The sequence below is a fragment of the Anopheles merus genome, chromosome 2R (assembly GCF_017562075.2).
Source record: "Anopheles merus strain MAF chromosome 2R, AmerM5.1, whole genome shotgun sequence".
In the NCBI taxonomy this organism is placed as follows: domain Eukaryota; kingdom Metazoa; phylum Arthropoda; class Insecta; order Diptera; family Culicidae; genus Anopheles; species Anopheles merus.
This window is the reverse complement of record NC_054082.1, coordinates 98,044-111,506: the sequence shown is the minus strand read 5'-3', so window position 1 is coordinate 111,506 and position 13,463 is coordinate 98,044. Positions and strand designations below refer to the sequence as shown.

The 13,463-nt window shown below is 37.8% G+C and overlaps 2 protein-coding genes across 6 annotated transcripts; one reads left to right on the top strand and one right to left on the bottom strand.

The window, feature by feature from the left end:
- Positions 1-1,854: 1,854 nt before the first annotated feature.
- LOC121589954 (dual specificity mitogen-activated protein kinase kinase dSOR1) lies at positions 1,855-3,771 on the top strand. 2 transcript variants are annotated; one of them, XM_041909249.1, is made up of 5 exons: positions 1,863-2,044; positions 2,101-2,161; positions 2,226-3,013; positions 3,088-3,420; positions 3,480-3,771. In XM_041909249.1, the coding sequence occupies exons 3-5, from the start codon at positions 2,246-2,248 to the stop codon at positions 3,597-3,599; spliced, it is 1,221 nt and encodes a 406-aa protein (XP_041765183.1). In that variant the 5' UTR covers positions 1,863-2,044; positions 2,101-2,161; positions 2,226-2,245; the 3' UTR covers positions 3,600-3,771. The 2 variants fall into 2 exon arrangements, with proteins under 2 accessions (XP_041765184.1, XP_041765183.1); XM_041909250.1 differs by lacking the exons at positions 3,088-3,420; positions 3,480-3,771 and having other exon boundaries at positions 1,855-2,161; positions 2,226-2,572; positions 2,700-2,795.
- A 674-nt stretch (positions 3,772-4,445) lies between these two features.
- Positions 4,446-13,089, bottom strand: LOC121588170 (DENN domain-containing protein Crag). 4 transcript variants are annotated; one of them, XM_041905824.1, is made up of 11 exons: positions 12,897-13,089; positions 10,839-11,620; positions 10,647-10,753; positions 10,432-10,582; positions 8,179-10,370; positions 7,812-8,111; positions 7,482-7,565; positions 6,965-7,364; positions 6,444-6,893; positions 6,203-6,381; positions 4,446-6,112 (listed from the first exon to the last, which is right to left on the bottom strand). In XM_041905824.1, exons 2-11 carry the CDS (start codon positions 11,586-11,588, stop codon positions 5,794-5,796), a joined length of 4,932 nt encoding a protein of 1,643 aa, XP_041761758.1. In that variant the 5' UTR covers positions 11,589-11,620; positions 12,897-13,089; the 3' UTR covers positions 4,446-5,793. The 4 variants fall into 4 exon arrangements, with proteins under 4 accessions (XP_041761758.1, XP_041761757.1, XP_041761761.1 ...); XM_041905823.1 differs by having other exon boundaries at positions 10,839-11,602; XM_041905827.1 differs by having other exon boundaries at positions 4,446-4,797; positions 10,839-11,602.
- Positions 13,090-13,463: the final 374 nt, after the last annotated feature.

Here is a 13,463-nt window from a genome sequence, read left to right as displayed (position 1 = left end):
TTTCGGCAGGATAACTAAAAACGTGAAATTCTGCACAATTGCGGTAAAAAATGTCACAAAACCCAATTTTATAGTGAAAGTATACACTGTACTCATTTGTTATTCATATATGAAGTATCACACCATTTCATTGCGTATTTACCAAAATATCAACTAAATTGTTGCAGAGCTCAGCATTTTTCGGCAATACCCAAGTGCCACAAATCCACTAAACGACCACTAAACGGCTTCTAAACGACTCAAGTTCTCTACCTAAACGGAATATAGAAAGACTTCGTTTAGCAGACGCCAAACGACTCATGCATTCTAAAAATAGCAAAAAAGCTGGTGGCGCTATCTGTTGGTGGGATACCCCAACCAGTTGAGCTTCATCGCTTGGAGGAGAGCTTTCTCATTTCCTCTGTACTGTTGTATGGTTTCGCATTGAAGTTATGCATCGCTATAACTAGAACGGCGATACGATTGTTTAAATACTAAACTCCAACGGAAACCACCAGCACTGAAGCAAGTGAGATTTGAGCAATGGTCATTGGTGTTGATACCCACGTATCTAACCACACGACCATTTATATAGATTTTTGCTCAGAAAGTTAGAAGGCTATATAGGTCATAATAAAATGCAACTTGTCGAAACACATTGCAAGAAAAGGATAGCAATATAATGATGAGTTGTAATACGCCATCTATTGATCAAACCAATGAAGCTGTGGAGCTTTCATTTTTTTTCTATGGATATTCAATTTTCCAGTCGTTTAAGCTTAATCTGTGGCGCTTGGGTAGCCAATAGCTCGGCAGATTTTGTGATTAAGGCAGCGGTAATCGCTACTGCGGGCGTGCGGGCGTGCGTGCGGAAAAATCAAAATTGTTTGATTCTGAGGGCGGTGGCAACGCTGATCGGATGCGATTTTATCGGACCAGATTTATATGGGATTTGACAGATAACGTCGGACGTGCGATTTCGTCGTCCGGCGTAATCTGTCAAATCCCATATAAAAAGTTGACAGGTCAGCCGATAAAATCGCATGCGAAAAAGCGTTGCCACCGCCCTGACGCATGCGGTTGCGGGCTGTCACCCGCTGCGGGTGTCTAATTCCATACATTTTCAGAAAACGCACGCACGCCCGCATCAGGCAGTGGTCAGAACTTCGCCGCATGCAATTATGCCGCAAGCTTTTGTATGGGATTTGACGTTAATGACAGCACTTGCGAATCTGCCGTATGCGGCGATGCGGCAAAATCAAAATCATTTGATATTGCCGCATCGCCGCATGCGATTTTATTTCAGATGTCAAATGTCTAAAATCATATCAAATAATGATTATCTTTATAAAGAACCAACAAAATATCATTATAATATCTTGAAATCGAGAAAACTCTTTTCTTGCCGCATGCGGCAAAATCGCATGCGGCGAGGTTCTGACCGTTCCTTCAGCGATTACCGCTGCCTAAGGCTGCGCTCTGGCACCAATCGAACACGACATCGAACATGAAAAATGTATGGGATTTGACATTTTTGTTTTGTTTGTTTGTTTGTGTTTGACAGTGCACCTCCATATGATTATATGGGTTTGTTCGAGTCGGATGTCGTGTTCGATTGGTGCCAGAGCGCAGCCTAAGGGCGGTGGCAACGCTCATCGGATGCGATTTTATCGGACGTGATTTATATGGGATTTGACAGATAACGTCGGACATGCGATTTCGTCGTCCGACGTTATCTGTCAAATCCCATATAAATCTCGTCCGATAAAATCGCATCCGATTAGCGTTGCCACCGCCCTAAGTCGTGAATCGCGTATCTCGAGATCAGACTGTACAGGTCAAAATTTATAAGTACGATCAATATATTAACCTTGGGAAGAATGTCAAGCTGGGCTCATTTTCAATCCTTTTTTTCCTTCTGTCAGTTTTCCAAATTCATAGAACAGCGAAAATCGAAAAATAATCTGCGGATTTGCTTGAACAAAAATCCTTTCTGCAATCGTTTTGTATCAAGATATCTTTTACTATTTTTTGCCATACATACGATCTGTGAAACGTGCTATACGTGCGTAGTTCGGTTAAGATAAAAAAGCTTTGTAACTATCATTTGTTTTCGTACAGATCTTCTACTATCTGCTGTTTGGCTCCTTGTATCGGATTAGTTCCAGTTAATACACCCAAGGTTAAATTTAGTTCCCGCGTTACATACAAGAATATGTGCAATATAGTTTTTTTTTTCTTTTTAGATACATTTCTTGTAATATCAATGAGTAAAATGACAAAAAACAAACTCAATTTGACGTTGCCACCTGGTTCCGTGGATGTTCCTGCTGGACAACAAACAACGCCAACACCCTCCTTTAAAACTCCATCAGGTACCGAATACGTGATTGGAAAACACAATCTTTTGGGAAAAGCCAAGAACAGCATCGATGCACTTACCGAAACATTGGAAGAGCTTGAAATGGAAGAAAGTGCACGTAAACGCATTAAAGTGTTTCTCAGTCAAAAAGAAAAAATTGGCGAACTCAGTGATGAGGATTTAGAGAAACTAGGCGAGTTGGGTTCCGGAAATGGGGGAGTTGTAATGAAGGTACGTCACATTCCTACGCAGCTCATAATGGCACGCAAATTGATACACCTAGAAGTAAAACCTGCAATCAAAAAGCAGATTATACGAGAACTTAAGGTATTACACGAGTGTAATTTTCCGCACATAGTTGGATTCTATGGCGCATTCTACAGTGATGGAGAGATAAGCATATGTATGGAATACATGGATGGTGGCTCATTAGACCTAATTTTAAAACGAGCAGGAAGAATCCCGGAAGCTATTTTGGCAAAAATAACATCGGCAGTACTGAAAGGACTAAGCTATCTGAGAGATAAGCATGCCATTATGCATAGGGATGTTAAACCGAGCAACATTCTTGTAAATAGCAGTGGAGAGATAAAGATTTGTGATTTCGGCGTTTCTGGTCAGTTGATTGATTCAATGGCCAATTCTTTTGTAGGTACTCGAAGTTATATGTCGGTAAGTATTCTATAGTTTTTTTTTTTCTTGATGGCCATAATAGCTAGTTTCATACCATTACCTTTTTCTTTCAGCCCGAGCGCTTACAAGGAACGCATTATTCTGTTCAATCTGACATATGGTCACTGGGACTCTCTTTAGTTGAAATGGCGATTGGAATGTATCCAATTCCTCCTCCAGATGCAAAAACATTAGATTTAATATTTCAGGAGCGTGGAGAAGACTGCTCTCCTGGACAAAGCATAATTGAACCTAAACCAATGGCTATTTTTGAACTACTGGACTACATTGTAAACGAACCTCCGCCTAAGTTAGAGCACAATTCTTTTACCGACCGTTTTAAAAATTTTGTTGATCTTTGTCTAAAGAAGAACCCCGAGGAGCGTGCAGATTTAAAAACACTCATGGTAAAAAGATACGAACATTTTCTAATGAGTTTATACTTAAAACAAAATTTATCTTTTAGAATCACGAATGGATTAAAAACATTGAAACGGAGGACGTTGATATTGCAGGATGGGTGTGCAAAACCATGGATCTTGCACCATCAACGCCCAAAAGGAACGCGTCACCATTTTCAAATTAATTTGTGGCCAGGCAAGGGTTTTTTGAGTTGTAGGGGGAGCTTTTTTATTTGATTGATGTTATGGAAGGTCAAATAACACAAGACATTTAGTTTGCTGAGTACCGGATAAAAGTAACTACAGTTTATGTATTTATTATAACTTTTTTTTCAATATATTAAACCTTTTCCACTACGTTTGTATGAGTCATCTTCAAAAAAAAAAAAAAAAAAATATATATATATATATATATATATATATATATATATATATATATATATATATATATATATATATATATATATATATATATATATATATATATATATATATATATATATATATATATATATATATATATATATATATATATATATATATATATATAGATGATAAAAATGTGTGAAAGTTCTTTGAAATATATGAACTGTTTGACACCATCTCGCATGCGGCTCGCGAGCCGTACCTTGCTGATCCCTGGACTATAGCCATCAATCTAAATTACAATAAAGCTATATTTTTACCATCGTGTTACTTAGATCACAACTGTGATCCAGCCAATAACACTCAAATTTTTGATGAAAAAATACCTAATAGAAGCATATACAAATTCAATAAAAAAATAAATGTGTAAAACATCTCGATTCTAGCTCTAACGATTTCAATAATTTAACTCTACTTTTATGTATATTTTTTTTTTTATTGAAATCGCTTGCTTTGGGCATCGAAAATGTAATGCTCGTCACACCGCCATGTTTTGCGAGCATTATTCGCACCAACCTTGTCAAATGCACCTTACGCTTTAGATTGCACTCTCCCCTGTTTCTTGCAAGGGTGAATTTTACCTTCTTTCTTTATTGGTGTTTATCTTTCTCTCTACGTTAAATTTGGCGCAATGTAATTGAAATTAAGTAACCATGTTCAGAAAACCATAAATGTTACATCATTGTACAATGCCTGGTGATATGTGTACAGTTCGCGCTCGGTAATCCGGTAATTAGATCAAAGTTGAATTTAGAGAAGCGGAATGCAATCGACCGCGCTCAGATGTTGTGTTTTCACTTGACGTAGCTATACTTTCATGAGGGCTTTTGTTTGTTCCTCACATAATAACGGACAACATAAATTGAACTTTTGCTTGTGAAAACCACATGTATCCGTTTTCCAGAATTTCGGTAATTAGACTTCGTTCACGAATTTTCGAATTAGGAGTGAACCGTTCTATAAGCGTGAATTAAGAGTAACTATATTTATTATTTATTCGGTGTAACTCCGGTTGCTCTAAACCGGTGTCTACTAGATTACAACTAAAATATTGCTATTAGCCATCCACCCCCAAAGTGACTCTGGAATGTGTGTTTATAAGCTTAATATTCAGATAATTATGTAATTTTAAAACACAGAAGAAAATAATGTTCGTAAAAAAATAACAATCCAAAGTATGGTTAAATCCAAGGCACATATATTGTATTTTACTCCATGCTGATCATTTTATTAATCGCTTCAAATCTAGCTACTGTTTTCTCATCGTAAGCTAAACCTACAGTTATCTTAAAGGTCACCAATACTGTATGTGATGTTAAAAGCGCATATATTTCTACCAGTTCCTTAAAGTTGTGAACCATACAAACAAAATTAAATGGACGTTGCGAATCATAGGACCTTGAATAACCTCATGTTTAACTACATAGTTAAAATGAAAATCGATGTCAATACAAATTCAAAGTAAGTTCTAACACCCTTCAAACATTTAATGAACTATATAATAAGTATAAACAAATCTGTAGTAGGCTGGGCACGCGAGATCCTATTTCATTGCTATTGAAGCCATAACATTATTCATGATTTGTTTTTTTATCTTTAATTATAAGAACCTTAGGTTCAGTATAGTGTGTGCCAATTGTCCTATGTTATTCGCTGCTATTTTACCCAGGAATGAAAATGAGCATATTTACATTGCACTGATACTAAATTTACAATGATTGAGTTACTTCAAACCCACGTCTTGACTCTTTGAAAAAAAAAAAACCTGCAAACTCATTATTATAACCGTACTTTCAATGCAATATGAAGACAAATATTCCAAACATCTTTTTGTTTTGCTCGTAGCTCTACATACGATAAACTAAAAACTATGAAATGTTACTAAAAACCAGTTAACCATTTATGTTACCAACGATGCGACACAAACATGCATAAGCTGCATGGAAATAAAGGTCAGGGCAAAAGCAGCGGTTTGAAGTAAACACGACAAAATATGGCCGTAGACGACGGTGGCAGATCCTGACTACGGTAAAATGTGTTACATTCCTTCTCAGTCAATTTATCGAATACCGCAGCATATTCACGATGAAACGATATAAGATCGATATCAGCCCTGCCTATCTCGACGAATGCTAGAAATAACATGTCGCGGTAAATTGAGTGCGTTCTGTCAACACCTCGATGTTTTAGCTTTTGTCTCTCATTGGCTAATCGTTTTACCGGAGTTAACAAATCGTTGCAACGAATAGAGGCTATTATTTGTTGCATCACTCTGAAGAGGATATGAAATTCGAAAAATAATAACAATATATTGCGCAATTCATCTGGGATGTCACGTAAATAGTAAACTTGAAATACTTACGATCGATTAATCGACGTTTGATCAGTGAGTAGAGCTTTCAATAACGTACTATCAGGTTGATTTTGACGCCACAACATATACATTGCCGGTCCTGCCTCAGAATGAAGTCTAGGATTGTCCCACAAGCAATGGACTTCAATTGATTTTACATTACTTAAAGGATCGGCTTTGTCATCCTCCTGATAAAATATAGATTATTAGTGCAATTCTTGGAAAATTCTTTTACATGACCCCTACTTACTTGATTGGGTAGAACAAGATTTGCAAGATGAGTGTTAACATCAATCCGATCCATGAACCATACTAAGTTCCAATATATAATAGGATGTTCCTCAACAAATTTTGTTTTAGTTAGTGCCAGATCTCCTTCTTCACTTAGGATGTTTTCTAATTCTTTCCGTAATACGAGCGGATTTAAATATGGCACGCTTATCATATCCTGTTGATTCTTTGAAGACGTACGCGGTGAAGATTTGTCTTCTCGATGGTCGTGATTTTGATCTTTCGAAATTATTTGCACATTCAAAAATGGCACTGTCACTTTGCTACATGCATTACATGTGGTGTTCAAATTAGAATCTTCCGCCGACCATCCTGCCATAACGTCTTCGTCATATAAGAGTACTGAACAATTGTGGCATTGCGAACAAGATGTTATTTCTATTAAAACATCTACAGCTGGCTCTCTTCCCTAAAAATAAATTTTGATCCAATGTATGCAATGTATGAATATATACTTTGTTCGCATAGAATTTATCATACCTCTATAATAATAGGATAAATGTTGTCCGGAAATGTTGGATATGCATTTAGGCTGCTAGTGGATGTAGCATTCTCACCCAAGGGAACTAAATTATTGTAACTGGATTTTCGCGATTCGCTAAAACGTCCCCAAAGATCAAATTCACTAGACACACGCCTTGAACGGTTGCCATTTAATGTCATCGTCGTATCGTCGTGTTGATGAAGATCGTTTTCTGAACCATGGGCATTTCTCTCTATCGTGCTGTTCAAACCGGTACCAGTCTTTACAGGCGTTGTATTTGCCGATATGGCTTCCTTGATATCATCTAATTTTTTTGCTACTGAGCTGGCAGCACTTTTTATGCTGCTGATTCCACTTTGTATAATTTCATTCGATTTTTTTCCTGTGAGACTGGGGCTAAAAAAACATAATGTAATTATAAAATGTTGCAATTAACATTTTTCGCTTTCTTACGAAACAATATACAAGATACATTATCTATTATTTCTAGATATTTTTTTCACTAGAACTCACCTTATGTTAGTAATGTTTTCTATCATGTTTGTTGATAACGATTTCAAGTCTTTTTTCATTGACATACGTGCGGGTGAGTATCGGCTATAACGTTAACAAAATAATAAAAGAAAACAAACATAACTCTTGCTACACATACAAAATACATTCTGCAAACAAACACAAATACACACGGTAGATAATGTGTGTTAATTCAAAGTAATAAACTAGTGCATTCAAAACAAGAACAACTGTATCAAGCTGGCTACAATATAGGCTTAGTTAAAAAATGAATTAAAAATGTAACAGAATTACAAACATGTGTATTTTCTTAAACTTTCATTTACTCACCCAAAATTAAATTTTAATGTTGACCCCAAACTTCCAAATCCTGATGTGGCTGTGCTGGTCATGGGCATAGTTTCCGACCGTTGCATGCTCTTATTGAGTTGTGTAGAATCGTCAAACGTTGCCGAGCGCTGTCCTTTGAATAAAATCGGTTGATCGGTATAAATACTGTTATTGTTACTTATTTCACATGGATCAACTGTCTCATCTACAGGTTCGCAATTGATCTCGCTCTCTATAGCTGCATTATCGTTTAGCGCGCCTAATGGATCACCCTGCGTGACCAGTGTGCGAGGCGATATTCTGTAACAAAGAATTAGGATGTGTCACTTCACACTGTTAACATCGACCCACTTATGTCAGTACTTACTTTGTGGGACTGCCCTTTGGATTAGTTTCCTTTGTCAAATTTAACGCGTCATTAGTACTACTTTTTTCTTTTTCAGTAAACTCGAGTGTCCTCTTTGCTTTAATTCCATCGCCTTTGATTTGCTTTTGTAACTTATCTATAAATTTCGAGTCTCCCGCAAAACTATCAGCTTTTGCTAGCATGCGCGGACTAAGGTCGCAAGAGTTTGTAGGTGGTGTTTTTTTATATACAGCAGTTGATTCTTTGCCATCACTTACAATTGCGGCACTGGCCTGTAGTTTGTGATGATGGTTCGCTTCGCCGCTAATCAATAATCCAGCACTCGATAGTACGTCAGAAGATTCTTGATGTCCAGGGGTTGTATTTTGCCTTACAATTGCTCCAATCCTTCCACGAAGCTTGTCAAAAGCCGAAAAATCGAGCGTTACATTGACATTTTGTTCTGCTTGCGAATATCCAGAATCAAGGCTAGTTCTCGATGCGCCTTCGACGGACTGTAATGTACAGCCTATCACATTATTTTCGTTTGATAAAGAGAGTCGACGACGATCGGCGCATTTTTTGCCTGCTCGTTTGAAATGTGCTGCGCCAATTACAATATTACGTAGTCTATTCCAGCGCATTTGCGAAGATAAAATTGAGTCTGATGGCCACTGAGCTTCCAAAACGCACCGATTATAAACACCATACGTCAAAGCGTTAGGTTGAATACCCGATCTTTTCATTAAGTAATGCAACCGAACGGCCAAGACAGGAAGATTGTGCAATCCACACAGTTGCATCATAATGCGGTAGCAAACTTCATCACATGGTACCTTCAGCCTGCAGGCTTTGCTAAGTAAATCGTATGCCTCTTTTAGCACCGAATGTTCGCGACCGGTATTTTCTGATATCAAACTTGGTAACACGATGAAGTATATAGAGTAGCACGTGGCAAGCAAATGTTTTGCCCACAACTCCGGATTTCCTTGATGTTTACGAGCTAGCTTTTGAGCCGTTTTTATTTCATGCTTAGTTCGTCGCGCCATCGGAGATCCCGGTGCTAGACTACTATGTGGCTGAAGTGCATTATCGATTACACTTCTGCGCGTTTGCTTTAACAACAATGGGTCAAGCGTAAAGGAGCTGTACATATACAATTGATCCGACAGACCTGTCTGACATTCGGGGGGTAGAATAAACTTAGTACGCTCACTACTCTGTCCTGAGTCCCATTCAATGAGTTTTATCTCAGTTTGTGTATCTTCGTATGCACTCACTTTTTCGGCACATTCATCGAAAAATGCTAAATTGTGGTCACTGTCCGAAACAAATGAACGCTCTTCGATAAATCTGATAAACATTTGTGTTTTCATGAGAAGCTGAAAAAATTTATGGTTTGTTTTATCGCGAGATCGTAGAAATGCATCCATACGAAACAATGCACTAGGATCCGTTGCACCAATCGTAGGCGCCTTCGATATAGGTACCAGATAATCTCTGTAACCCTTCAAAGTACATGCCATGAACTGCAAAAACGCTTCTTGGATCCGTTGCTCTAAATATTGTTCTCTTTTTCTCTTCTTCAAGTCTCGATCTAAGCTATTGCTTGAATCACATCCATGATTTTGACTCATTTCTTCCAAGTTACGCAGAGTCTGGCGAAGGACCCTAGCCGCCCTTTTCGGCAACAACTTGGTCGTCAGATGTTTCTGCGATTCGCACAGGCTGATATTATTTGTATCAAGATCCACACAAGTCACATCGTTTGGCGGTTCGTACAGATCAAAAAAACGCGAATCTACTCCAATCAGATATGGTAATGGCGCGTGCAGCACCTCCGCTAAGCCTAGTGGGCATAGAGGTATATATGGACACTGCCATTTGAAAGGAAATAAAAACGACGATACAGCTTCGGCTACTGCCGTCAGTATTGCTGGACGCAATGAATGTATAAGCAACTTTTGTTCTGTTAAAACCAGTAAAAGCACATGCAGACAGTTTTCAGGGCCAAGATTGGATAGAAGTTGACGAAACCCAGCACCACTCCGTGGCAGAGGTGAATCTTCTGGTAGCGTCAAGAGAACTCTATTGTTACTCAGCGTAGAAAGCTGTAGCAAAATGCTTGGAGAAGGAAAAGGCACCTCATCGAGCAAATGGGTGATATACCGTTCGATAGGCACAGGTAGTTTTTCGTCGAGAATAGATAATTGCTGAAATGAATTTAAAACTTTTGGAGACATTTTCTTCAATAGCTGTGATTTTTGTTCTTACATGTAAGAATTGAAGCCATTTCTCAAAAGTATCTCCAAACGGCCATCTTGACAAAATACAAATGGATTTGTTCACATGCAGTGAATGGGTCTTATGCGACTCCTCAGTCCAATCCAGTAATTCCCGCTGTTGTCCATTTAAATGTTTTTCACTAAAAGAAAAAATAAAAAAATGTAACGCGCTTACCCTAACTACATAGATTACGTCTCACTCACCTGAATTCCTCGTAGAACGTTAATGCTGATCCATAGACTTTGTATGTTCCATCATTAACGGTCAAAACAAACGTACTAAAGATAGGCTGAATGGGTTTTCTTTTCATCTATAATATATTAGGGCCAGTTGCAAAAAGAATAAACGTTAAATTAATGGTCGTTTTGAAAAAACAATCAAAATAAATAATTTACCTTTCCGTCCCCTCCCGGTACATGGGGCCACGTTTCCAAAGTTGTACCCATTGGTAGACAAAATAACGGAACACTTGGACACAGCGTTAACGGAAAATCGTTATGATCATACGTTGGATAACGATGCAAAATTTCTGGTTCGTAGCTGATCAATTTCGGACGGTTCATTGATTTTTTATAACACAAATAGACATCACTTCCCATGATACCTTTGTTAAGTGTTTTGTGGATCATGCAGAAAGCATGAGGTGGTTTTTCACCTTTTGAAGGTATCACGACGCACAAATCAGTTACAACAAGTTCATTGCAAGGCATATCCGTGGTAGCACGTCTAAACGTTAGAAATGTTTTGGCAGACGAGTTGTTCACATTCGCCAATCGATCCCCAGGTGTACTAAGAACGATCTCGGCATCGGCCATAATACGTTCTGCGCCTTCGTACATCACACCTATATCGACCAAAGGCGGCTTATCCTTTCCACGTCGATAGTAAATAAAACAACCGATGGTGCGCACAGAACCGTAATTTAAATCGGCTAATAGTCCCGAGGGGGTGTTTTCAAGGATTTCATAATCAGCAGGAATTTTTTCACCAAGAGAAGGAAAATATACTCCTATGTCTGTTATCGGATCGATACTGTTAGTCGATCGTAAGTGCGATGAGTCGTTGAAAATGTTTTCCTTTAGCAGTTTTGGCTGGTCGGTCATTCCAGCTACTACAAAGTAATCTGCAACTCGCCTTTCCTCCATCGTTGATGATATTCCTGCAAGAATATCAAACCCTAAACAGTGATTACGTGGTAACAATACGAAGTCATAAATCTTAAATCTTATATCTTATATATTTATTAAATAAAAAGATAAATATAAATAAATAAATAAATATAAATAGATAAATATTGCATACTGCGTCTGAGCCACCATCCGCCAAAACGATTCCCTTATCCCTTTCTATAGTCACGGGGAGAAGGCTGAGGACGACAAAATGATACTTGATAGTGTCAAAACCTAGGTCGAAATGGCAAAAACTAATTTTTGAAAATAAATATATTAGGCGCTTATTTTTAAACTTCTCAAACTTACACCCTAACCAAAAACCAGATTATGGTTCACAGTTTAGGTATGTATACTGTTACATTTGCTCACTTGCCAATTTTTTTTATCTTCTACTTCTTCTTCTTTGGCATAACAACCGACTTTGGCATAACTGTATGTAACCGCTTGGCTTTCAGTGACTTATTGTTACCATAGCAGAATAGTCAGTCCTACTACGTATGGGGGCACGGTCTATTCGGGGCTTGAACCCATGACGGGCATGTTGTTAAGTCGTACGAGTTGACGACTGTACCACTAGACCGGCCCAATTTTTTATAAATGTTTAGACCCCCTAATTTTTTTATAAATAAATGTAAATATAACATAGATGGATCGTCATGGACCGATTAGTTAAGAGAAGTTTCAACTCGAATGATTTTGTTTATATTGTTTTATGTGCACCAAATGCACTTGCTCAGTCACGGCCAGTGTTTGTAGGCAATGCCGACTCAATCCAAAAGGTTAACTCTGATACACAGTCACTAACGCATTATATATATAATACATAATTATACACACAGACAACACGTTTGCTGTACGGTGCAATTTTGTCACACCAGTATACACATGAAATAAATAACACACAGGCCTTGGAATTTGCAAAAAAAAAAACAGTTTCTGTGCAACAAGAAGTATCTTCTTGTGTGACTCTGTTGGATTCAACATGTTGGATTGCGAATTTGCACTTTCTTTTATTTGCCTGATGCTCCCGGGGTGTTTCCGTGGTCTGAGCACTGATCAATCTGATTAAGCATTTATACTTATTTGTAGATTCCAGCAGTTTATGCTGGTTGAGCATAAATTAAAGAAACCGATAAGCATAACCGAAATACATTTACATTCTTTATCGATTACGGTCTTTTTACTACTAAGCAATCTATTAGATCGCACAATTACAGCCACACCTTCTACAATTGTCACACAACACTGTATATCAAGTATTAAACCATAACCCAATCTTACCAACTTTTCTGTGCCTGTATTTTACAATCGTTATAACTTCACGATTATTTAGATGTTCGATTATTCAAGTTGCTTTATTAGTTCTCTTTGTACGGAAGTGTGAAGATTATGTTCATGTTTGTTATTTTCACCTATTCTTTCGTGATGCAAGTGGATAAATACCATGAATTGTACACATTGGCAATAGGTGTCAAACTTGAAGATACAGTGTGTTCCAAAGTAACGCAATTAACCCTGTTATTAGCAACCAAAACACACTAGTCCTTAGAGCCAAAGTGTATGAAAACCAGGTGGTCTCATCCCAAATAGCCAAAATTGCTTAAGCAGCTAATTTTGGCATGCTAAAGATCGCTTGAATTCGCCTTTTGCAGTAGATAAACAGCATCAAAGTTCCTGGTGGGTCTTTCAAATAGCGCTTAAGCAGCTTCCTTATGCCAGGGTACCGGGGATTATTTTTCTTTGTGTTTTATTTTCAAGCAAGGGTCATCGATGAAACAACAGGATTTGTTTTATTTGTGTACATATGTATACAGTCATTATCCGATATACGCTATCGTACGGGACCGA

Excerpts from the sequence above, each read along its gene's own strand:
- LOC121589954 (XM_041909249.1), top strand. The coding sequence starts at position 2,246 with ATGAGTAAAATGACAAAAAACAAACTCAATTTGACGTTGCCACCTGGT. Across the intron at positions 3,014-3,087 it reads GTACTCGAAGTTATATGTCG|CCCGAGCGCTTACAAGGAAC; the intron begins GTAAGTATTCTA and ends TTTTTCTTTCAG. Across the intron at positions 3,421-3,479 it reads CAGATTTAAAAACACTCATG|AATCACGAATGGATTAAAAA; the intron begins GTAAAAAGATAC and ends TTTATCTTTTAG.
- LOC121588170 (XM_041905824.1), bottom strand. The coding sequence starts at position 11,588 with ATGGAGGAAAGGCGAGTTGCAGATTACTTTGTAGTAGCTGGAATGACC. Across the intron at positions 10,583-10,646 it reads ACGTTCTACGAGGAATTCAG|TGAAAAACATTTAAATGGAC; the intron begins GTGAGTGAGACG and ends TTTTTCTTTTAG. Across the intron at positions 6,382-6,443 it reads ATCTTGTTCTACCCAATCAA|GAGGATGACAAAGCCGATCC; the intron begins GTAAGTAGGGGT and ends ATATTTTATCAG.